The following is a 26910-nucleotide window of genomic DNA, read 5'->3' on the forward strand; positions in this document are numbered from 1 at the left end:
TTACAGTTGTGATTTGTATGATTAGTTTACTAATGATCAGAGGGTGTGTCATGACAAACTTATTATACCAGCAGCTGTGGGTCTCCTGATTCTCTTCCCAGTTCCTTCTACTGTAACCACTCCATTAAGATCTGGAGCGAACTATTTACATATCTGCTTAAACACTCCTTGAACTATGTGCATATTTTTAGCTTGTATTAGCCAGCAACTTGCAACTGTGAAGCATTTAATCCCTTATTTGTAACAGGCTGTGCCAGCCAGCTTCCAAAAAGCCCTGCATATATATTATTTAGCCAAATGTTTGAGATTAACTTGATCAAAGACACTAGAATGGGAAATAATTGATGTGAACTTCTGGGAATACTTCCCAAAGGTGTCAGCTTCTCTACAAAGTGCCAAGCAAACTGACATCTACTGGATATCCAGTTGCACGTCACAGTAATTTGGCCAATATTCTAGATCCAAACATGCCATGTAGTGCCTAACTGCTACTTTTATGTAATAAAAGTTATAATTCAGTGATCACATTTTAATACTTATTTTATGTAATAACTCACTCTGAATGTTAGATCACGTGCAAGGGGAGAGGTGTTGAAATATTCAAAAATGGAATCTTGAAAGTCTGGAAGTTTGAGACCTAAAACACAAAGCAGAACAGGCTTAACTAAAAGGCAACATTGTAGGTGGTGTTAGAACTGTGTTAAAACACAGTAACTTTAATTACCTGAATCTGTTCTGTATTTGTCTTCCAGTTTTTTCTTCAAACCTTCCATCTCTTCCAACAGTTCCCTATTTTTTGCTTCTGATTCCTTTAATTTGCTAAAGCAACAAAATATGATCAAAATGAATTTTGCAATATCTCAAAAGCAGGAAGTCCAGTGCACAGGGTTGTTCACTTCTGGTCCTACCTCTCAGAGTTTTGGAAAATGCTTCTTTCCTTTGGAGAAGCAGTGGCTGACTTTTAAAATGTTGAGATTTTGAGGCTGATTAATTTTGCCCATGAATAGGCACCTTGCTATTTGAGACTAGACAGTGAAAATTGTACTTGAGACTCCTGCCATCACTGTAGATGTCTGCTAAACAAAATTATTCTAATAATAGTTTGACTCATTTCCCAAGAATATGTCTAATCTCCAGTTAGCCTAAGAAAAAGTACTGAATTACCTTTTTTCTCCCCTCTCAGGTGCCCAAGATTTGTATCTTATTACCAAGCTATTCAGAGCAATGAAATGTTTAAAACATTTTTACAGTTCTCACTTGACTACATAAGAAATGTTTCATCTGTAGAATGGGATCTTTCTGGCAAAGTCCAATATTCCCAGCACAAGGGACTACTTCAAGGAAATTGTTACTAGTATAGTCAGCAGTTTGGAGCATGACATTAAAACTCAAACAGAACCAAAGCCCTTTTCACCTTTCAAAAGATATGTTTGCATCTTTAACTTTTCGTAGCTCTTCTTGTACTAGTTGTTTGGCACGGATTTCAGCATCAAGGGCAGACTGTAATTCCAGCCTTGCTGACATATCCAACTTCTGACTGCGTCGCACTTTCCAAAGTGGATCCTGTTGCAGTAAGTTACAGAATATTAATATTGACTGTCTAAAGATATTTCTGTTCTTGTTCAAAGGCATAAATTAGTTTTCACACCAATTCAGAGAATGCACTTTTAATTACTTATGGACTAATAGTCTGGGTGTCAAGATACCCAAGGTGCCTATAATATTTGCCTGAACAATTCTTATGCTTGCTAAGCAGTATACATTATATTTGTGCAATTCTGCCCTGCTACCCCAGAAGCTAATATTTTGAGCTTTTCCATGCATTTTTCAGTATGGACAACATTTGTGATATCCCCTAATGGATACCTCTCTAGTCACATATGACCTTGCAAATAACAGCCACGAAAATGAGAAGCACTTTTTATGTTGAGACATAACTGCCCTAGATCAGGTTCTGCTGAAGTTACAAAACCAGGTGCGTATCAAGAACAGTGTTCTTTATTCTGACATTAGCCAAAAAGAAAATGCCAACATAATTGATCCAATCTTTATCCTTATCACACCTCTCAATATTCTAATTGTCTCAATGATGCAGGCAAATGTGACAGGGAATGGCACAGAAAGTCATAGCTTTCTCCTATTGTCTCCTATTCATAGATTTGGAAGGAGTGAGTAACTTTTGATCTATATAAGGCTGCAGAAGATGGGACTGCATGGCAAAATGTGCTGACCAGCTTTGCTAGGGACATGGGCTTCTATGCCTAGCTACAAATGGCTCTCATTTTCCTTATGCAGGTAGTTAGTACCTGTGAAGGCAAACCAGCATTTTTATCTTTGAAACCATCCTCCTTTGTGAGATCTCCTACATTTTGCAGACTTTTTTTTTTTTTTTTAATTCATGTTACTACTATAAGGGCAAATGATATTACAAGGTCCCATTGTTTTGCATGTAAATAAGGCTGTGTGCTCTCACTGTGTCACTAGTTTGTAACATCGACCAACTACTGTTTAAAAAAGAGAATTTACTTTTTTTCCTCACTGCAACAGCAATTAAAATTATTCACTTGTAACTAATGTATTCAGATACATTGCTGTATTCCTCTATAATGGTTTATTATTTCTTTTCTCCTCTGTACTGTTTAAAGCAGTTTGTAATGGTAGCTATTAGTATGATGCAACCTCTTCTTCTAATTATCAAATTCTGATGAGATTACGTAGGTGGATTTCACAAACAATAGATAAAAACTAGAAAGCAGAGCAGAGGATTTATTAGAAAAGAATTCTGATTATAGACAGACAGCTGAAACTGGCAGGGGCGGGGTGGGGGAGGAACTTAGCTTCTTAGACATTACCAGGACATTTTGATTGCTTTCTATTTTCTTACCAGTGTTCGTGACCCCAGACTGGAACTTCTCAATGATTCTAGTTCTTCTGTCATCTTGGAAGCTAATGCTTGGAGATAGCCACGAGCATCCTTCTCATCACTTACCCTGTTGTGCAATTACAAAAAAATGTTATTTCACGGTTTCATCACTCACAGCACCAAAAACTACATCACAAAATAATCATAGTGTCTGCACTGGATTTAGGGACATAACAGAAATGGACAGCACAGGGGAAATTCTCTCAGCAAGAGAAAACTGTATAGATCTCTGATTGTCTGCTTCAGATTTTCTTTTCTCTGATTCTCTTGATTGTGGCAGTTGCTAGGGAAACCCAAGTTTCCCTTTTGCCATCAGCAAGACTTCTGCGTAGATTTATTGTTATTATTTAGATCAGTATCTGCATACATACTGCTTGCTCAATTTTTTTAAGGGCTACCTTCAAGGCCTTTTTTTCTTGCGAGCAGGAAACACACCCAGCTTGCTAAAACAACAAATAACAGAGGAAAAAACTGACCTATGAATTACATGCAAGAGCTCACCTTTTAAATCATCATCATATTCCTGAATAAATTTATCAAAATATTCCAAATTGGGTAATTTAATGATTACTTTAAGAGACTGAAGCAAGCTGAGAGCAAACCCCTCTCCTTTGTACTTAATAGCATCCAACAATTTCCCTTGTCATTACTACTCAGCAATACTAGAAAGCAGAAAAGATTTATCAGCACTCAGAAGTGCCACGCTTTAGTTGATCTCAGGCAGAGAGAAAAGGCCTTGCTACACATTAAAAAAGAAAAAAGACAATCACTGTTTCAAAAATCCAAAGTGGCCATCTGGGATCTTTAAACATCACACACCATTGAATAATTTCTGCAATCTGAGCTTCCCAGTGAGCAACAGACTCCTTCTTTGCTGCCAGGTCTTGGAGCTCATCCTCTAGTTGTCTGTTCTGTGCTGTTAATTTGTCCACAAAGGAGCAGAGCTGAAAAAAAGTATAATTTCAGTTAGGTCAGTTTCAGACTTTTTCCATACATGTATGTCTGCATATCTATGGAATCTACACACAAGATCACCCTGGGCTATCCAGAAGTTCTAATACAGATCAAAGAACTGGAAGGGGTTCTTTTCTTGTGAAACTGGAGACTAGCTCCTGAGCATGGAACATTACATTGCCAGTTTGCACAAAACAATCCAAAACCAAGGAAAAGAAAAAGCAAGTGTAGAGGTCATTGAGAAGAATGAGGTTTAACTGTAAGTAGGCAGTCTTTAGAAAGGCGTCCTTTTCTGTACAGAAATCGGAAGGTGGTGTCCTCCAAGTTGTGGAAATCAATCCAACAAAGAGTAACACTGAGATACTAAAGTTACTCTTTAGCCAGATCTGACATTTCTAGGGCAAAAATTACGTTTGTTTCTTCAGATACTGCTTGAACTCTCACAGATCCCATTATGACCAGCAATTAGACTACATCAACATTGGTAAGTAACAAAGAATTATATTTTGTTTAAAACTGTTTCCTTAAATAATTACCCTCTCATTTTCTGTTGTTAGCTTTTTGTTATCTTCCAAGAGCATGGATCTTTCACGTTCATACTTCTCTTTCATTGTTCCTACTGCTTCCTCCATTTCACTGTGCCTAAGGAGGCGGACAAGAAATAGAAACACACTGTAACACTGCTGAACCTGTAGACTGGGATTTTCAAAAGTGAATAAACAGAGTCAAGGTGAAATACCAGCTTGCACAGATTACCTATCCAATGCAATACACACACAAATCTATAGTTAATGAACCATGCTCAAACGCTTACCTCTCTCGCTTTGTTTTCTCCAATTTATCCTTTAATATCATGATCTCTTTCTGCAATGCAAGCTGATGGCTCTCAGAATCATGTACTTCCTTTTTTACATTTTTTACTTCCAAAACATGTGATGCTTCTCGTCGGACCAACTCCTCTTCATAAAATAAGATTTTCTTTTCCAGCTCAGACTTAATTTTGGAAAGTTCCTGCTGATGTTCCAGTGTGGCACCTGCTGCCCGGCCTCCCTGCTTCAGCTGCAGAAGAAGAAAAATCATCAGAAGTAGCCTATGATCTTTGTATTTTGAGAATATTATTTGCAATTAGAATTGTCCAGCTGGTAGCACTTGGGAAAAAATTTTATTTGAACACCAGGCAATTTCAATGGTGCTAGTATACAATTATTACTCCCTGTGACTATGCTTACATGAGAGTAAGCGATTCAAATTGGTTGTAGAGATGACAGATTCAGACCACACTGGTTTATTATCTGTTCAGAATTTATATAAATGGGACATTTTCAACACATCCAATGAGATATTAAAGTCTTTCAAGCAAAAAGGCAAATGAAGCTGAGCAGGTTAGGTCAGGTTTCTAGCAGTGCTGTAGTTTTTAAGTCTCCCACAGGTATCAACAACTGAGTAAGCAAAACTACTGCAGCTCCTGTGCCATGAGACAATATTCATCAAAAAATAGGTAACCTTTAGAGCTTCCAATTCATTTTCCAGCTGTTTGGAGAAGACTTCACTGTGCTCACGAAGCTTGCGTTCCTTTAATGCTTCTGCCGCCACTTCTTCAAGCTGTGCTTCCAGCTGTAACAAGGGTAATTTAAAGTCATTTTGATATAATACACTGATCTGTATCATTCGTTTCCTTTACTCCATATGGACAAGCAGCAAGCTTTCCTTATTTCTATTTCATGTTGCACCACTGTAACAATCATCTCAGAATGTCACGATAACTGTTTTGCCTTCAGTGATCCAGCCATCCAACTGTCTCACAGTAAAACTATTACTATATGACTTTTTTGCTGGTATGAACTACATGAAGCTTTTGCAGGGAGAACTGCACAGCTTCTGGTAGTGCTAAGAGATGGAAATGGCACTGGGAAGTCATTGCAGTTGTGAAAGACAACAGTCTCCCATGAGTACAGGTCAGCTCCATGCTACTAATGAAGCTTGAAAATCCCAAAATTCAAGCCAAATTATTGCAAAATACTTAAAAAATGAACATTGAACATTTTCACCTTGCAGTTATCGAACAGAAAAAGCTTGATCATCCAGTTTATCAACCTCAGAAAGATTATCAGAAAAACAATTTAAATTCAGTGGCAACTGAGGCAAGTGTTCAATTCAAGCAACAGGAGCAATTTAAAAATCTGACAGGATGACTAAGATTTGCTTTTCTGCATTCAAATTCAACTAGCAAAGCTATTTTTAAAAGGGCTGTGTTTAGAGTTGTGAGCCAAGATAATGAACTTCTAAGACTGTTCTGAAGAGAAGACTAATACAACCGTGAGGAAAGGGAAAACAGGAGTTTGCAAGAATGACAGGAGATGGTAACATTTGAATGCCTGCTGCGCTCTGTTCTAAAGACGAGGGGTCACAGCCCTTCGCATCAGATATGGTGCCACAGCCTTTCCCAGTCAACTACCGCCTCTTATTCACAGATAAAAACCTGAGGAATTCAATCTCATATTTTTACAGACTGTCCTTCAATTTGTTAGAAGTTCTCTGGCAATGTTTATAAGGCCCTTGAATTTCTAGTCTACACTTCACCCAGGGAATACATGAAGTTTGATTATTTTTCAGTGATTAAAACACTGAGTTAATAACCACATTAGCTGTTTCTTATGCCCTCTTCTGGTTATCCACTTCATCTCACATAGAATTATGAAGTGCCTACTATACTAATTGGAAGTTCACCTGCCTAAAGATATTACAGACATTCTGTACAACTTCCTTTCCTCTACAGAGGAAAGAAAACCACATTTAGTCTATAACACTATTCCTCCCTCCACCTAAAGAGAAAAATTCAGCCATAAAAAAAAAAACAAACCATCAGAATACCCCAAACTCAAGCACATGAGGACATTAAGCTTTCTAAGTTTCATGCTGTGAGAGTCTACAAGAATCAAAACACAAGAAGTAAGAATCTGGGCATGTAGCACGAACAGTTTCCTTCAGATTAAAAATCAGCCCAAGTATCCAAAAAAAAAAAAAAAGACGACTCAGCACATTTCCTGATACATCAGTAAAATGTTTAGAAACAAACTGAAGATCTAATTTGTGAACCATAGCAAAGAAATATGGAAGTTACTGGTGCAATTTCTTACAGATGGACAAAGTAAATAATCGTTAATGGTCACAAGTTTTCAACACAATCACATACAAGATAATGATAAGCAGCAGCTGAAATGTTATTTTATCAAGCTACCTCTTTTCTGATCTTCTCTGATTTACGGATGTCCTGTCGCATAGCATCAATTTTCTGCATGCTCACTTCCATCTCCTCTTCTTTGTCACGAAGTTGCCGGGACAGCTTCTGCTTCTGAGACCGCAAGTCTCCCATCCTCTCACTGAGCTCAGAGAACTCCTGCACAGCAAGCTTTCTTTGTTGGTGGGCATCCCTCAATTCTTTGGATTGCATCTTTAATCTCTCTGAGGCTTCCACAAGTTGCTGGTTTGAATAATAATAATATAAAAAGACTAATTTTAGCTCCACATGCTCATTCAAAGAAGAAAGGAACTGGGGGCCTATACCAGCATGACTTGACAGCTCAACTGCCTCACGTAACATTAAATATTATTTCTCATTCTTCATTTACACTTTTCTTCTAGCTAAGTCACTTTAACAACATATTAAGACAGCAGTTATTCTGCTTATAGTGTGGCAGCTCCAAGAGTACCTTCGGTGTTTCAGCAATTTTCCTCACAAATCTGAATACACACGGCCATGTCACATACAAACAATTTTAGGTTACCACCATATACCTGCACAATAGTAACCTTTTTTAAAGGTGTGTTTTAGTGGACAGCACATTCAGGTAAGCCATCAGATATATCATACCAGCACCGAGATGCTGCAGCAGATCTTGTGAAACATCTTCAGAAAAGTGAGAAAGATTCCTTAGGACAAACTGTGAAGCTCTAATACTTCAAGGTATAAAAGCTGTCTCCTTTACAGCAAGAAGGTAACAAAAATTAACAAGATCAAAACAAAACCCGCATGTTCTACAGAAAATAATTTGAGAGTAGGACAAAAAAAGAGTAAGAAAACAAGGAAAAATAGACACAGATACTGACCAAAGGACTTCTATAAAAATTTTGGCCATTAGTAGGAATATTATAGGAGCACTCATTAACTTCCCAAAAGGCATGTGTTCAAACCAAAAGAAGCAGATTTGCCTTCTCTGCTACCCAGACATTCTGGCAAATAATCCTTACTAGAAGTTAACAGACAGAAGAAATACTGTTAAATTCTAGTGGACACAAACCTCATGGATTACTTTGGGGTCCAAATGCCACATGAGTAATAGGAAATTAATGGGTTCACTAACATCTCAGTCTGGTTTTAAAAAGCAGCATTTAAATTAATAAAACAGCAGCAGAACTGTCTGCAATTAACTTTACATGACCAGTTTTAAATGTATGTCTTTAGCTCAATACCTTATGAAGGTCATCCTTTTCTTGCCGCAGTACTCTGCACTGCTTTTCTAGTCCTTTCAATTTGTGTATAGAGTCTTCATGCTCTTGTCGAAAAGCTACTGCATCTGCAAGCTGCCCTTCCAGTTTACTTATATCTGTAGAGTAATACATATGAAAGGTATCTGGTAGCAAATTTACACCAATAAAGCAAGCAACATTACTCAAGCAAACTGGCATTATCACTTTACTTAGAAAAACAACTTCTTTGCTGTTCCCACCATTTCTGACTGTTTAAAGTAATTGTGGGGCATTGACACCTACAAATAATTAATTGTCCTCAGATATTAAAGAAATCCTCTTAAAGACTATGATCTCTTTAAATGAAAAAGTCTTGGCAACAAGGTTTTGTTTTGTTTTTGAGGAATGCAACTTCTAGCCCTTGAAAACACTGAAATAAGCCTGAGTTGTTCTAAATCCAGATCTAGTAATTTGTCTCCTAAATAGTCTTCGTCATATGTCAAGTAAGGCTACAGTCTTTAGTACATTCAGCAAGACAGGAAAAGACTACTTATTTCCTAGAGTAGGTAAGAGCCAACCATCTGGTAAGCGAACACCATCCTGCACCAGGCAGGCTGGAGACCTGAGTACTCATATTCCTGGCTGTATGTTGTTGCAGAAAACTAAAGAAATTTCATTTGAAATTATCACCTTGACGAGCAAAAAACCAATCACATATATTTCTACTTAGTCATAGAGCTGGTCACAGCCATTCTCCATTTGGTTTTAGTTACTGCTTCTTTTAATCAAACAAAATTTTGTGCAGAGAATAACTGTCTGACTCCACTCATATCTGTGACAGAACAGGAAATCTGACCTCTGTATTCAGGGACCCCAAGCACTGCTGTAACAATTAAAGCAGCATTCCTTTTCTCACTTCAGCACAAACCTCCTCCCACCCTATATGAACCAATACTACTACTTTTTAAACCAAACCATATTGCTATACTTTTTTGCAGACACCATCTACTGGGGAGCTAGATAAACCTGAAGCATTTGCAGAAGAAGCACCTTAACTATTTTGATTCAAATCTAATTCCAGAATACACAAGAGTAACTTTTTTTCAGAAGGATAATCTATGTAAGAGCTGAGTTTTTGGGTTATTTTGCAATGAAGGTACCTACAAAGGGGATATACTGGCAAAATGCAGGGGAAAAGAAAATAAATCAACATCTCAGCATCTGAACTCACGTTGTACTACAGACCCCTATAAACCCTTCAGCCAAGTCATTTGGATTCATAACTCTCATTCTGTTTATCTCCGATTCACACTTAAAAATTAGATGTTAACAGGAGGTTTGTATGGATAAACTAATAGCATTGTCAAGCAACAGATTTTCAGTGATATGGATGAGTCAGTTTTCTCCTAGGACAGATGCCAGTATTTGTTTTCCTGCAATGCTCAGTGCTTCCTAATTAATGCATCACCAGACAGAAACACAAAGAAAGCAGGAGCTCAGAAATATTTAAATGAGAATTATTATTACACATTCCCCCCACCTATTCCCTTATGTTACTAAAGAACAAGTATTTTCTACCCAGTCTTACATCTGCCTCCAGGGAAAATCCCTCCAAAACAACACTCCCTCAAAAAAGAAGGGTGAGAGAATGGCATCTTCTGAGATTTTTAGGGAAACAAGAGTCACACAAAATATTTAATTGAACCCAACGACACAATTCATTATAGTCTAGACTCCCCATACTAGTATGTGTTATCAGGCCAAGGAAGAAAAAGTTAAGCACTCACCTGGAAAACTGAAATGCCTCTTAATAACGAATGAGATTTAGAAACCCTTTTGTTCTTTTAGCACCTCAAGAACATTAATTCTACTTATTGCAAAACCACAGTAAATAATGTTGCCAAGAGAAACAAAATAAATTGCATTACTCGAAGCAGCACGCTAGAGGCTTACCTGTTAATTTGTTCTTCAACCGTTCAATTTCTTCATTTAATTTTTTAATCTCCTTATCACGGCTTGTATTTACCGCAACACAAACTGGACCTTGGAGGTTCTGCACTGTCTGTGTGGATTCTTAAAATCAGAAAAGGAAGGGAAGGTTTTCAACAAAATATATCCCAATTCCTCCTAATGAGCAGAACAAAAAATCTCAACAAAAGTAAATGACTAACCTTGCAATTTTCTGTTCAAATCCTGCTTTTCTTGCTCTAGTTTCCGTATCTTTTTTTCATAGCCTTCTATTTGTGAAGTGTTTTTTAAGTCACGCTGTACATCCATATCTTTGGTTACAGTCTCCGACTGCATCACACTCTTTAAAGTGCCTCTATCAGATAAAGAGCTGAAAACACGTAAGTTAGAACACTTTAATAAATATTCACAGCAGTCTCTAGCAGCACCATGCTAGGATCCCACCAAATACATACCTTAAATTTACAAGAACAATTAGTGCAGTAATTGATACTGTTGTGACCACTGTAGATGAAACCGTTATGCCCTAGCAACTGTGTATACTGATGTAGGATTGGGATACTTGCATTCAGAACATTAATGATGCAGATAAATATTCATTTCACAAACTGCTGAAGAGATTTAAGATGTTAACTCTCCTATGGCAAAGCTTACTACTACATGACAGCAAAGAATAGAACAGAACAGAATCGAACCATGTTGGAAAAGACCCTTGAGATCGAGTCCAACCTATAACCCAACACTATCTAATCAACTAAACCATGGCACCAAGCACCCCATCCCGTCTCTTCCTAAACACCTCCAGGGATGGTAACTCCACCACTGCCCTGGGCAGCCCATTTCAATAGGCAATCACTCTTTCTGTGAAGAACTTCTTCCTAACATCCAGCCTAAACCTCCCTTGGCGCTCCTTTAGACTGTGTCCTCTTGTTTTGGTGCTGGCTGCCTGGGAGAAGAGACCAACCCCCACCTGGCTACCACCTCCCTTCAGGTAGTTGTAGACAGCAGTAAGGTCTCCTCTGAGCCTCCTCTTCTCCAGGCTAAGCAACCCCAGCTCCCTCATCCTCTCTTCATAGGGCTTGTGCTCCAAACCCCTCCCCAGCTTTGTTGCCCTTCTCTAGACACTTTCCAGCAAGTCAACATCTTTCCTAAACTGAGGGGCCCAGAAGTGGACACAGGACTCAAGGTGTGGCCTAACCAGTGCTGAGCAGGGACTTCCCTGCTCCTGCTGGCCACACTGTTCCTGATACAGGCCAGGATGCCACTGAAATATGTTTAGATATTTGGGGGGAAAAAAAAGAAAGGATAAAAGTTTATCTATGGTACATCTATGGACATCAACCTTTCTACACAGTTCTAGAATGAGGATTTCCTAGAATTAGCTGCAACAAGTTTAACAAACAACACATTCCTTGCTTACCTATCGGTTGTGTATGTAAACCCAACAAAAGGTAAATGCAATCCAGAAAAGCCTGTGTGAGAACTTGGCGGCACCACTTCCTGCACAAAAATAACATGCATGAAAATCCAAGAGAACCCATACACAGTTAAAGGCAATTTATTTAGCCTCAACAGTTAAAGAGACAGCTACCCAACAAACTTCCTCAGCAATTGACAAGTAACATTTACGCTTCATTGTGGAGCCTTTCATTGTCCCTACACAAAGTTTATTTCAGATCACTTTTATATAATGACCTGAATTTAGGAGCATCTTGAACTAACACTTGAAAGGGCAGCATTTCAACAAGTTCAAAGCACAATGCAATTAGCAAAAGGAAATTTGAAATGCCAAATTCCTAATTAGAAGTGAGCTGGCACCCAAATTCATGGTATTAGCTTTAGTATGCTAGTTGTAACTAGATATATAATCAAAAAGCATGCCAACAGCTCTTAATTTCTTGGAATACAAGCTGACGAACCCCAGAAGTCTTCTGCTCCTCCTGACCTAAGGTTGTAAACAACTACACAACAATAACAGAGGGGAGAATCAATGTCCCTAGTCTAAAGTGAGTGGAAAAGTAGCAGTGTGACCTCTCACACCTGCAAACTTGTGATTGCAAGCTGCATAAAGAATGAATGTATGTGTATTTCTGAAGACACATAGGGGTTTTTTTTCACCCTTGAATATGAGTAAAATCAAGTACCACCTCCTTAGAAAGGTAAACTAAAATGGCAACTAAGGAAATTTTCCCCCATCTAAATGTTTTAACTTTGACCATGTAACAGTAGTCCACCTTGGCACATGCCACCATTTAGAAAAGCAGCTTTCATATATTTTTATATAAACACAGCTTCTTGTTACTAAAATGGAACTAGAATCACCAGAATCTTCAGCTTTTAAAGGGTTTTTGTCCCCTTGGGAAGGGGTAAGGGTTTGTTTTTTTTTTTTAAATGAAGACTTACTACAATTGGAACTTTTAAAAATATTATTTCTTGCTTTAAATTCAAGCCAGGAATGTTTTGATTTCTGATAACCCAAAATTCCAGAGATTAAAAACTTGAACTTTTCACACTTCAAATTACTTATTTTTCATCTCTTACATTACTTATTTTTCAGCTACCTTACAGTGCAGCAAGACTGCACATTGCATTAGTAATATTTAAAAACAAAGACTCACTGGATTTCTTAAGACATCATCATCTACATCAAAGTTTGAGGTGTCAGAAGGACTGCTAACATCTGGAATGTAAGGTGCTTCTAGATTTCGGATGTTGTCCCAATTAAGTCCTTCAAAAAATGCATGAGATTTAAAATCCTCTATTCCATTCTGTCCCAGTCTACGCTCCCTACTGCAGATAAGTCGCTGAATAAGATCTTTTGCTTCTTCAGATACATCTGTAACATGGGATGGAAACTGAAATCGTTCCTGAAAGAAAACAACAAAACAAACAGGAATTTTTAGAGAACAAATCCCTTCCATAACTTTCAACAGTAGTTTCAAAAAGAACATGCTAAATTGCACCAATAAAATTGGAAATGAATAGTCAAACACTGTTCTAGTTCTGACAAGCAGTGGAAGAACACAATGCCACACACTGATAAGATTTTTTTTGTGTGTGTCTGACAATACATTTTAGAAACAAGCAATTATTTCTCAATTACTTTAATAATACAGGTCTGTTTGAAAATAGCTTCAATCATAAAAGCTCTATTAGGAGCTCTATTTTTGAGACATATGGGAATTTGACACAATATATTAAAGATCATACAACAAAGGCAGACCCTCACTGATATTCTTAGTCACAAATCTGCTCATCTCCTGAAGATGTATTTCTTGAGATTTCATTCATTTCAACTCTTAAAACGCCACGATGATAGTCAATGCTTTAGAAAATACTGTTATATTTAAGATGTATTTTTTCTAATTTACAGATTAAATACTTGGTTTTCTTACCAAAATATCTTCTACATTTAGCTAAGACTTGTGTTGCCACAAAACAACAGAAGATCTAAAAATAATGTTTACCATTAACATGTAAAATTGCTCTAGAGAAAAAAAATCGGGAAAGCTTTTCTGTAGTTCTGTACTTCAGCTTGCTACTACCACTGTGTAGTCAGGAAAGGCTTTAACTGTTTTGTTGTGGGGCTGGTTTTTTTTTTTGTTTTGTTTTGTTATTTTTGTTTGTTTGTGTGGGGTGTTGTTGTTGTTGTTTGTTTCCAGTAAGAGCATGTGTATCGCTTTTTATAACACAACTTCAAGTTTAAAAGAAATCATTAGGGACCAAACCAGCATAATTGGAATGGAACTTTAAAACTTCCATTGAAACATATCCAATCATATTCATTGTGTGTCCAAATGAGATTAAAATATTGTCTGTAAGACAACAACTCCCAATCTTCTCCCAAATAATTTTAAGAGACAGGTAGCCAGCGCTTACACGGGTTACATTTGCAACCAGTTAGTTGATTGAAGAAATTAGAGAGAGAGATTAATATTCATCACAGCAAGGGTGTCAGCTCTGCCAAAGATTTCATGTCTTATTCATCACTACCTCATTGTGAGACTACAGGACTACAAACACAGATAAACTGCACTCATCCTGGGGAGAAGAAAATGAAACAATACACACTATGCAGTAGCTTCTGGCTATGTAGGATGAGTATGCACATAAATACATTCTCCTAATACAGCCCTGAAAGGAACAACATGAACTGGTTTACTCTCATTCTCTAATGTTGAAAATGCACCCAGAAGTTCCTACAGTTCTCTATCACCTTGACCCTGGACAAATCCCCTGACCTCATGATCTTCATATAGCTCATGCCTACACTGGCTGACTTGTCTGTTTCCTTTTTTATAGTGTTATCAGTGTGACAGCAAATGTGCACAGCTGTGTAAATAACACATTTCTTCACCTCTGCATAGTCCAGAGGAAATTTTCTATGGGCCTAACATGAGAATTGGTTTTCATTTTGATTCTGTGATGGCTACTTATATTTTCCAGTAAGAACATCAAAAGTTTCCATTTGACAAAGAATTACATTTTTGCAGTTCAGAGAAGCAAACATTTGTAAAACCTGAACCAATGAACTTACACAACATGGCTCCAAAACATCACAAAAAAGCAAAGAACCACTAGCATTTCAAAATCTTTAAGAGATAACAGATTCTCTGTAAAAATTATAAACTCATTGAATACACAGAGGTTCAGTAGAGTTCTTACTTCATGATTCATAATCTTCCCATAGGTTTCTACTAATGACTCTGCATAAAAGGGTGTTTCACCATACAGCATTTCATACATGCAGACACCCAGTGACCACCAGTCACATTCAGGTCCATATTTTCCCATTCCATCTTCCATTGCTTGTAGTATCTCAGGGGAGATGTAGTCAGGCGTACCCACGGCTACTGATGACTGCACCTTAAAAATAAGTCAAACATAATTTTGGTAAGTTTTCACATTCCCTCAGCAACCTTCTCACTCACACTAGTATTTCTGACAGAGACACCACAACATGGTTGTGGAAGAGAGATTTATCAAATCACAGCAACAAAGTAAAGAAAATATTAAGAAAACAACAGACACCAAGTATTAAGCTCCAATGTAGTTCTACATAAAATCAGTTGAGGTGGGTTTGCTCTCTTCAGAATAAAACAAAATAAATAACAGACATTGTGAAGGCAGAAAGACAAATGGAGAATATATTTTGGTTTTCTGTCCTTTTATACTTGAAAATTGCAATTGACTGCATGAATTTGAAATGAAAAACAATGAAGTAGGGAGGAAACTTCAAGCCTTGTGCCTCCAACAGGATTTTGGGTTTTTTGACCATGGGTCACGTTACACGATGCCAGGTCTGCTGGTGGGGATGGGGTACACCTCTCTCATAGGGGAAGGCTTATATATCAGGGGTTGGCTTGGCTCATTAATCAAGCTTTAAATTAGATTCAAAGCAGGCAAGGGGAAAAACCATGCTCACTAGGAACAAACCTGGGATGCTTGTGAGGCAGTGTGCCAGCTCCACTGCTACTTCAGGGGAGGTAGGGGATAATGAGCCATTTGTTGGGGAAGATGCAAGAACTATTAAGGAGTTAGGACTCACAGGAGAACCTGGGAATGATCAAGAGGATGCGAAAGAAAAGGAGGATAATGGTATTACCAGGCCTTCATGTGATAGGCTGAGGGACTACACACCAAGGCAGGAGGGATGGGGGGGCTAGTAAGGGCCTTCAGCCTGTTGCCATGCAGCATGCTGTGGAGACAGCAACACAGCCTAAGTTTCACAGAGATGAGCTTCACTGTGAGAGTCACAGAGCACTGGAACAGGCTCTCCAGAAAGGTTGTGGAGTCTCTTTCTCTGGAGACTCTGAAGACCCATCTGGATGCATTCCTGTGTGACTTGTGCTAGATTCTATGGTCCTGCTTGGGGTTGGATTTGATCACCAGAGGTCCCTTCCAATCCCTAACATCCTGTGAAAACTAGTCTTACTATTAGACTGAGGCAAAGAAGGTATTAAGTACCTCAGCCTTTTTCACTATGTTACCCTCTACACCCTCCTTAGCTGCTCTTTTGTGGCAAATACGTTTCTAGAAACATTTATTACTTGTCTTTGACAGCAATAGCCACATGTGGTGGTGAAATTATAGCTAGGCTTAGTTATGTCCTCATTTTGGATAACTTCTACATCATGTCTGTCATGGGTTCTGGGTTTCTGGTCACCTATGATTCTATCATATAAATAACATGTAATTTGTATCCTTTTTCAGCAAAGGCCTTTAGACAGTTCATAAAAAATCCCAGGAGAACTCAAATGGCCAGCAGCAGAAAAGGTATAAGACAGAATAGCATAGTAAAGGGTAACTGTAAAGGGTAGCAGGCTGTAAAACAAGTAGATGAAGATGTACAAAATGGGCAGTTGAGTTATACTCTTCTCTCAATTTTTAGTATGTCAATAAGCTTAGAATCCATCAGCTCCTTGATGCTCACTGACAACATCTAGTTGCTGTAAGACCATCAAGTCACTTTAAAGGTACCACTACTAAGCAACCCAGTTAAATTTTGCTTCATACATACTGTGCCATCTTCATTCATTTTAAGACAGGACCCAAAGTCTGCCAGTCGTATGTGGCCGTTCATGTCCAACAGAACATTATCAGGCTTTATGTCCCTGTCATAAAAGAAAGGGGTGAAAAGATTTAAATATATAGCATTAACTATGGTTTGCAAAGTCTAATTTTGCATCAGAATAACAAAGAATTTTATGTTGGATACCCATGGATGAAAACTCTTTTTATTGCACTATTTAAACTAAACTCTCCTCCTGCCCAACTTAAAACTTTGTCCATGATACTGAACCCTAAGATTGCATCAGATTTTCCAGCTCAAAGTTGAACAAGCAGAATAATTACAGTGAGTCATACTGAGTGCAACAGATCAGCAGTTTACTTCATCAACCTAATTTCAAGATTATATGCATCACAATGTATTGTTTAGAGGCAGAAAAATATGACAGAGAAAAGATATTCCTTCAGTCTCAAGGGTTTTCTGACAAGACTTATAACTTCCAACTTATTATCTAGGAAGATTTTTTTCCACTGCTTCTCTAAATGCCATTTCTGTTCACAAGTATTCTTCATTTGCTATTCAGTATACTACTTCACAACATATTTGCCCTTGCAGATGCCTAAAGACCTTTGTAACCCATGTACATACAGCTGTTACTCTACTAACCCAGAAAACTAGACCCTCTCACTATGCTTTCTGAATAAACTCATTGATTTTCTGTTGTTAAACTTATTCCATACATTTCAGTTCCAGATGTCATTAACATTCCCTTGCAGTCCCATAACTAGAAGCCAAGGTCAGTGAGTGCAAAGGACTATTAAGGCTATATACCAACTATACTCCAATTTGTTTGTTTTCAGAGACACTGGCTCACAGTGCCAGTTGAAGCATTAGCCAATCTCTTGCAATACATCTCTACTCTGCTTTGCATGAAGATCTCACTTGCCTAAGGGAACACTGCTTCTGTTCAAAAAAAGTTTAGTGTCTCATCTCCAAGTTCTACTGGTTCCTATCTACAGCTAAGAGGTCATGTAAGTCCTTAAAGGATCCTAGAAATCCTCTCCAGACCAAACATGCTTCCTCCTACTCCATTCCAGTTACTAAGCAGTAATTCCTCAGACATTCACGCATCTCCTGTTCATGGCTTCAGAGACATTCATTCCTGTTGCCCCAACAGGCACTGATTCAGTCCTGTGCAGAGATGTAGATTATCAGTTAGATGATTTGGGTTGGAAGAGACCTCCAAAGGCCATAGGGCATCTAGTCCAAGCCCTCTGCAGAAAGCAGGCACATCCTCAACTAGATCAGGTTGTTCAGAGCTTTGTCAAGCCTCACCTTGAATATCTCCAGGGATGGGGCATCAGCCGCCTCCTTGGGCAACCTGTTTGAGAGTTCCAACACCCTCATAGTAAAGAGCTTGTCCCTAACATCCAATCTAAATCTACTCTTCTCTAGTGTGAAACCATTGCCCCTCATCCTGCCACTACAGGCCTCTGAACACAGTGTCCATCCTTCTTGTAGGCCTCCTTCAGGTACTGGAAGGTCACTATTATGTCTCCCTGGAGCCTTCTCTTCTCCAGGTTGAACAACCCCAGACAGGTCCCTCAGTCACCTTGATCAGAAATGGGTGCAATGGTGCCTTTAGTGAACATCCCTGAGTACGTAACATATTTAAATCCCCATATACTGACCACATTTAGGCATAACGAGGTAAAGGGACCTGCAAAGTCATATACAATGCTAGTATGACGTCCACTTCTCCTGAGCCAGCACTTTCAGTGAGTTACCATGAACCCACTCCTATGGCCATAAATGGTTTTTAGTTAACTGAAAAACCTCACTTCTTCCAACCTTTTTTTTTTAAGCTTCTCTGTTTACTGAAAACAAGCTATGAAGTCAGCATATAAAGAGACAACTGCAAACATTTCTAGAATTAATATAATTTTGCTTTCTAACTGACATGTTATACATAGTTGTTAAATCTAAAAAGGAAACCAAAACCAGAAATTCTCACTTGAACAACACTCTTGCAATGATGAAACAAAGTATTTATCAAGTGCCTTTCTTGCATTACTCGCTCTTCTGAAGCAGTTGCTCCAACAGAAAGCTAAAAAGGCATACATATTTTTTTCTACCTTCCTGATCCATTTCCTCTGACAGAGAATGAGGAATATTCTACAATTCTTCACTGCTGCAGAATACAAGCTGAGATACCATAACAGTAAGCAATGCTCTTGAATAAATATCCTGTGTGCAGAAATTACTTGACCAGCACATGCCCACTCCTTACTAAGTTGCTTGAGGATGACCTCAGTTAAAGAGATGCAATGATGTTATCATGGGCTTACTGCGTGTAAATTTTGCAGAACATCTGCTTCAAACTTCTAGATTGGACAAAGGCAGACCAATATTCATGAACTGAGTGAACTGAGATTAAGTCAAGAAGCCTGATCACAAAGAAAAGCTTAAGTAAAAGTTAGTCAGATAAACTGCTTCCAATATCAATCCATCAAAGCTGGATATTTAAAATACAATGGCTTATACAGCTATTATACAGTATATTGTAAGGAAGAACTGACAGTAGTTTGCCTGTGGCTACTGTGCCCATTTGTATATACAGTAATACCCTTATGATTAGCTTCATGTAACTGTACATGCATTTTTTTGCCAAGTGAGACTGTATTTTACCTGTGCACATAATGCAGTTCATGTATGGAATGTATAGCAAGCACCATTTCACCAATGTAGAATCTAGCCATATCTTCAGGAAGCTTGTCTTCAAACTTACTGAGAAGTGTCAGTAAGTCACCACCAACATAGTAGTCCATGACTAGATACTGAAATGAGAGAAATAAAGCAATAAAGTATTGAGAGATAGCTGGTAAGAAAAAAAACCCAAACAAACTGAAATTAATCAGTTAACACCTGAGAAGCCCTTTCACTACTTTCTCCTCCCCCCGCTGTGCCTGGGGCAGTCAATATTGGTCATCTTTTGCATTGCTTTTATTTGCTTATTTAGTGCTGAAACATATCATATTCCCTTAATCTCAATAAGGATGACACATTCAGCTCTTACTATAAAAACCAACCGCAAAACCCAATGTCTGACAGCAACAAACAAGTAACTTCGGGTGAGTTTATTTCTGTCTTAACTACAGTGCCACACAAGGAAAATGATCTAGGATCACCAAAATTAATGTAAATTATCAACCCTTATCAAACTGTCCAGAACATGAAGGAAGGAAGGAAGAACTATAGTTAAAAATAGTATCTGATGCAGCTTAGTCTAAAATATACATTTTGCTACTACTCTTAGTTTTGTTAGCATTTCAATACTACTAGTGGTTCTAAAAGTGGGATTTGTCACATCAACATCGTCAAATGCTCATCTTGACACATGCCACTTCATGGATGCATAACAAACCTGGCAGGAGATTTATGACCTTGTACATCAGAGATGCCCATGACAAGGCAGAGATACTATGATGGGATTCCCCGCCCCCTCCAATAAACCATTAATATTCTTTTGAAGGTATTTCAATGAAAAAGCAAACAGCCTCCTACACGAGTGAGCGAAGGATCTATGCGGACAGGGTAACATGAAAGAAAAGGACTCAGACTTGCAATTCGTTTCACATATCACAAAACAAGGATTAGACTTTACTTATTTCCTAACAATAACCATCACAAGATGATTTGATACATGGTTTTAGGAATAGCTTTGCTTAGTCTGGAGTTAACTTTCACTGCAGTAATTTTTCTCCTCAATGTAATGCAAACTACTGTCCCTGAGAGATTCATTTTTCAGAAGGGAAGCAAATTAAAGAAGAGAGGAACCCAAAAGAAACATGAAGTACATTACTAACCATTCTCTCACTATCTTTTGGCTTAAAAGAGTGACTCCAAAAAAGTATAGATTTTGATGTTTTTCTCCATCTTATTCTACCTATAGCTTAATCCAATAGGCAATTTTCATCATTTATGTTGAAATCAATCAATCCAAATTGCACAACATGTGCTGGAACACTCTATGCATGCAACAATATGCTTGAAAATGAAAGGCTACTGACAGGAACCAGCAATCACAGTACATTAGAGGTTGGAAGGGACCTCAAGAGATCATCAGGTCCAACGCCCCGCAAAAGCAGGATCGCTTAGGGTAGTCCACAGAGGAATGCATCCAATCTTTTAAAAGGAATATGGTATTGAAACACTTTCACTCAAGTTCAAGACTAAGAGCTCATAGAGCCTTCTGTGGGAGCTGAAATATCCTGACTGTCAAAGAGACAAGGTAATGCACTTCCCCCTGCTCCCAATGTTCGTAACTCAGCAAGAACTCAGCTGACCTATGAAATGAGGCCCTTGGATCAGAGGAAGATGCTGAGACATCTTTTTAAGAAAGTCAAATTTTATCCACCGTCCAGTTCACAGATATCTTCTTGCCAGGATGCACTTTCCCCATCACATAGGGTTAAAACAAAGATTATTCAGATGGTGAAATCTAATAAAGGTATTGCACTCCTTCCAGGGAAGTGATTACATCACACAGGGGGAGAGTACTTGGAAATCAAAGGGAAAAATCCACACTGAAATACCCTCATGAACACTCAGAAGCCTTTAAGAGGCTGACAGCAGACAAACAAACATGTCCTCCCTGAATGAGACTGGGAAAGAAATTTTTATTGTAAATTACATAATCTGGAAGAGATGAAGAACTTCAAGTCCCATACATGTTTCTAATAATCATGGACTATGTTTCACCTACACCATAAGTGAATCACCAAAGGCTTACTTAACCCATCTTGATTCAAACTGTCTCTACAAGAGCTTTCTAAGAACCAGAAAAAAGCCATACTAGCATTTTGTGTCATGTGATTCAAGAGTTGGCTGTTTAGAGGACACTATCACATGGTCTATTTGCCTCAAAATTATTTAAAACTACAGGACTAGAACCAGAAAATGAACTCTAGAGCATATACATTTTATAAAATGTTGCAGGTTTTGCTTGTATCTAAGTCCTGCATCATCATATGCTCTACTAACACTAAACAGAACAGATAAACCCCCAGTTATTCTACACTCTCCAAGGGCAGCTGCTACTTTTCTGCCTTAACATTTTACCTTCTCTTTCTCTCATTCTGAACCCTGTAACATGCAGCCAGAAATGTATGGCAAAGCCCTAGGTGTAGAGAGACACCAACATTGTTCTCTCTCTTCTTCAGGGTTAGCTTCCCTTTCTTAAGGGCACAGCCTCAAACGGTCACAACACGGTTTTGCATTTAAGAACCTCTAGCTATAATGCACAAAGATCACTAGGGGCAGATAGATACCAGAACCTAGAGCTCTCTTTTACAGGACCAATGTCCATTTCAGGTTGGAGAACTGAGCGCTGTTGTCTGGTCTTGACTTGTTCTCAGCTTTGTGTGCCATTCTACAAGGATGAACAGCACAGCTAAAAAGTAAATTAATCTTCCCACCCAAGTGTTTTAATATGGCAGCTCTCCTGAAGACATGAAAAAATGTGGCTATAAACTTCTCCAAGCTGAGCAGAGAACTGAACAGAGATCTTTTAGCCCATGGATGAGTGAACCACTGAAATGGTATGGAAGAAAACCTTCTGTCCAGGTTTTTTGGATGAAAGTCAGTTCCTGACATGATTCATGTTTTCTTCACACATCATTTACAACAGAGCAACTGAGATGCAGATACACTCCATCTGTGAGCACCAGACATTTACATGAGGTAGATGCTGAGTAACAGACCATTGGAAGGCAGTATCTCAGCACATGCAGAACCAGACCTCAGGCAAGCTGGGGATCTGCTGACTTTGCCTGCTAGGCAGAACTGTTGCTTTCTTAGATACTGGATCTTAAATTAGATGCTAGATGTCTAAATTATGCTGTCAAGTAAAACTTCAACGTGTATCTAAGTTCTGCCTTTGGGAACTGGGGAGAAAAGAAATGTATTATACTGCCATAGCTTGCTTGGAATGGATTTGAGTAAAACAGTATTAGCAACACAGTATCGCTCTCTGTACTGCCATTACTACTGCTTACTGACTTGAACAGCTAATGGCTTTTCCTTAGGCAGTGCCACTCTCACAAGCTCCTTCCAAATAAGTTATAGGATGTCTTAGGTTCTTTTTATGTAAGTCTGAAGGCCATTTGGTTCTGAGGGAATCAAAATCATGAGCTGCCTTCATGAGGCAGTGCCAGCAATAATTAAATTTTGAGAGATTAAAAATCTGGACCTGTTCAATGGAAACAGCCTGTAAATGAGGTTCTATGACCTGTCTACTCACTTGCTTAGGACACGCTTGCAGTTCTGAAAATATGTTTAACATGACAGTCAAAACAATTTGTTTTATTTCTGTAAAAATATTTGAGTATTTTCTAATCATTCATATACTTAGTTCCTGAATTCATAGGTAGCTTTTTATCAGTGTGGGTTTTCTTATTTATAATCATGTGGTGCTTCTAGGTAAATAGTGTTAAGAAGGTGAAAACTTTCATATTATAACTATGTCAGTTTTCAGAGAAAGCAGGTTTGCAAACCCTGCCTCAAGTAGCCACACAGAAGCTGTATAGTTCAATGTATTGTAGTATGTCAGGGCTTTACTGACTTTACTCCTAATGAGTACTCTTCTGACCTCTGTAAGTTAAATATAGCTTCCATGATACAGTTCTAGTAACTCATTATTAAAAAATGCAATAGGAGTAATGACTTTCTAAATGGTTCTTAAGGTACCTCAAACTACTAAGATGGCCAATCTGCTGATATTTCATTCCATTTTAAGAAATGGGCTAGTTTTCTTCCTAAGGCTTTTAAAATATCAGTTTCATCAGACTTGTAGGATAAAATTTCAAATTAATTTTGCCACTTTAAAATAAAATCTTGCTACAAAAGACATTCTGCAATTTTAAAGTAAAAATATTTTTTTATAGAGTTAACACCTCCCAAATTTTTTAATTGCAATGCTATAAAAACCAATGAACTCAAGCATGATGTATTTCATGCATGGAGAGACTAATTAATGTAAGGGACTATATACTATAGTGCCATACAACCTTCTCACTTTCTTGAAGTTACGATCAGTCCCTTTGAATTCTTTCAAGGAGAAAACAAAAATGCTGTAACAACTGTGAGGCATGAGAGGAAGGATTTAATGCACTAATATCCTTAAATGCATCATAAACACAGTTCTTTCATAAGCTAAAGCTTTTAGGTTGCTGATGGATCAAACCTACCAAATAGTTCTCATCTTGAAAGGCATAGTGCAATGTAGTAATCCATTGACAGTCTCCATTCACCAAGACATTTCTCTCCTCTCGGAAGCAAGCTGTCTAAAAGAAGAGAGAGGAAAAAGCCATTGTCAACATCAACAAGTAGTTTTCACAGGATGAATATATATGGATGTTTTGTGGGATTATTTAAAATTCCTGAACAGAGGTCTCCATTGATTGGATTTCAGTCTGCACAAGTGACAAGCCAGGGAACCTCTGCAGGCTTGTATTTGGGTATTCATTCACTCTAATCCTGACTGCAACCTTAATGAAAAAAACAAAACAAAAAAACCAACCCAACACATAACACATCCTCCCACCCCCAAAATGCCTGCAAACCACTCTGAGTCAACACTGAACCTTTGTTCTGGAATGTATTTTTAAAGGACAGAAAAATGATAATTTGGCACTGCAATCTGTAGCAGAAAGATAATGGCTCCAGGAAAGTAAGTCTGGTGCTTCTGAAAAAGACCTTTGTGAAAAGAGTTTCATGCATACTCTTCTTGTATTACAGTTCCAGACACTGTCAACAGAGAGTAGGCAATAAGCAAATTTTACTATTGCTGTCTTATCTTTGTCCAGTATAATAAGTTTCCAGTAATCTTTATTCTACTTCAATCAGCACACTGCAACACTTCGGAGAACCAAGCTCTATGTAACAGATTTTCTCAGCATCTTTACGTAAAACCAATTTTATAAACTTCAAGTAAGTACTCCTTAATAAAAATATATTAATGTTTTTAGTGGATCAGAAGCATGAAGATGCAGACTTGGGACTGTTTCACTACTCTCAATTCAGAGAGTCATTATTAGCATATTCAGTAGCTACAGATCCCAGTGTTTGGATTCCAGATCATAATTAATTTTCTGGGTCATCGCTGCTTGTCAAGATGCCTTGGAAAATGCACCATGGAAGAAATATGCCTGGGAAGCCCAAGCCTTACCACATACTGATTGCATCTTATAAAGGTATCTCAACAATTTTTGTCTTTAAGGAAGCAAAATTCAATTTACATTTCTACTGAAGAACACCACACCGTGGCCATATTGTAAAGTTAGTAATTACTGGTGCAAAGAGATATAAATTGTAATTAAACGTTAACTAAGAGTGGTTTAATGGTTTATGAATGCAAGGCCAAAGTATCACTCTACAGAAAGTTTGGCAGTGACAGCAGCTCCAAGTAATCCTATCTGCAGTCCGCAGCACCAGAGCACAGCACTTCTCAGTTCATCTGGCATCACAATGTGAGGAGGCTGCCAACACAAAACTAGTTTGTTTACTTTCAAAGACATCAGTTCCTTGATCCAGTTCACTCTGCAACCTCAAATAGCAAGGGAATGATACGAATACTTCAAAACCAGTAATGCTGCTGAACACTTTGCATCATGAATTCAATGTATAAAATTCTGCTTCTCTGCTTATGCTAGCTTAAAAGGCCCTAAGACATGCTTTGAAAAAGCATGACAGGCTACCTAATCAGCCAGTCAGGGCTTATTTGGAACTGTCAGCAGTAATACACCAATGACTATGAATTTTGCTGTCAGAACAAGGAATACAAATGATCCACCTTATCAACATAAAATGGCATGACTATTTTTGCTTGCATGCCATTTATGGCTGTCAGTTGATGTTTACTAATCTTTCCTGTATTTTAGTGGTTTCTGACCATATGGTGTTTATTCTTTCAGCTAGTACACTTTTTGCTATGTTTAATAAGTCATACAAACCAAACAAAACCCAGTATACCAATGTGCTTCTCAGACCACTTATGTAGTTGGGATAATAAAACACCTGAAGTCTGCTTTTCAATGGAACTCCCCACTCAAGGGGCTATTGTATTCCTGTAAGCTTTATTTTTAAAAAATTAACAAGTTTTATTGCATTTGAGAAATTTTAATCCCCTGATGCTTTATGAACATCATTGATATGTAGGTTATAAAGTCTTGCTTATCCAGAAAAGCCAAATCAAGTGAGCAAACCTAAGAAGAAAAGACAAAGGGCACAGCAGACAGTTCCTTTATTGGCTTTTGCAGAGGGGAAAACCAGTGGACAGAGAACTTGGTGGGACTGCTACTTGTCCTAAGTGTGTCTTGGGAAAATTCTTGCTCATTATACATCTTTCTTGGTGGATAATCCTCTTCTACCTCTTGCCTGCTTGAGAGGATAAGAGTTATTTGCATAAGTTGAAGATGATTTGTAAACAGCTGCCTTCTCAGGACATCTCTACATGTAAAAGTTATCATTTAATTCACTTCAAAAATGACTGAAGTAAACCAGCATAGCTGTATTTCCATTAGACTCTGGGAGCCCTCTATACAGCACTTGGGTTTAAAACAATTCTACACTGATCAATGAATCCAACTAAAATCTGTGTAGAAAGGGCATCAAATTTCTCACATCCAGGGGAAGGCTTACTGCAGAACTGCTGATGCAGCACAGCCAAGAGTGCGAACTCTTCTCACAGGTCAAAGAAATGCTGAGTGGCAGTGGCTGCTGCCACTTGTAAAGAAAAGCAAGGGCCAATGGATAGAGTGTGACTAAATCAGGCAAAGGTGGCAAAGAGGGGCTTGACTAGAGGAAGGAGACTTATTCACAGCAAAAGAGCTGGCACAAACTCACTAAAAGGAAGGGAGGGACACAGGCTAGAGGGAGGAGATTTCAGGAAGGGGACAGAAGAATGAGACAGGGAAGGGCTAGCAGGATCACTCCTAAGCAAGCAGCTAGCCTTTGCCCCTTAACAGAACTGCTGCAATTATTAATGCATTTAATGTTTTTTCCCCTTCAAATCTATTGTTCATTTACC

General features: G+C 38.2%; 1 protein-coding gene across 7 annotated transcripts in view; it reads right to left on the reverse strand.

Moving 5' to 3' along the window:
- Positions 1-26910, reverse strand: part of CDC42BPB (CDC42 binding protein kinase beta) — a 96025-nt gene that overhangs the window by 23946 nt on the left and 45169 nt on the right. For all 7 annotated transcript variants that reach the window (XM_068160172.1, XM_068160171.1, XM_068160170.1 and 4 more), the window contains exons 4-21: positions 24071-24166; positions 19512-19660; positions 16833-16926; positions 14978-15178; positions 12931-13179; positions 11733-11812; positions 10516-10682; positions 10298-10417; positions 8348-8481; positions 7116-7358; positions 5381-5491; positions 4692-4936; positions 4414-4519; positions 3743-3867; positions 2885-2990; positions 1415-1563; positions 725-819; positions 558-637 (exon numbers count right to left, since the gene is read on the reverse strand). In XM_068160172.1, the coding sequence (XP_068016273.1) occupies positions 558-637; positions 725-819; positions 1415-1563; positions 2885-2990; positions 3743-3867; positions 4414-4519; positions 4692-4936; positions 5381-5491; positions 7116-7358; positions 8348-8481; positions 10298-10417; positions 10516-10682; positions 11733-11812; positions 12931-13179; positions 14978-15178; positions 16833-16926; positions 19512-19660; positions 24071-24166 (2550 nt within the window). The remainder of the gene's footprint in view (positions 1-557; positions 638-724; positions 820-1414; positions 1564-2884; positions 2991-3742; positions 3868-4413; positions 4520-4691; positions 4937-5380; positions 5492-7115; positions 7359-8347; positions 8482-10297; positions 10418-10515; positions 10683-11732; positions 11813-12930; positions 13180-14977; positions 15179-16832; positions 16927-19511; positions 19661-24070; positions 24167-26910) is intronic.

Source organism: Melanerpes formicivorus, unplaced genomic scaffold (genome assembly GCF_026170545.1).
Source record: "Melanerpes formicivorus ecotype bairdi unplaced genomic scaffold, bMelFor1.0.p_v2 SCAF_48, whole genome shotgun sequence".
NCBI lineage: Eukaryota > Metazoa > Chordata > Aves > Piciformes > Picidae > Melanerpes > Melanerpes formicivorus.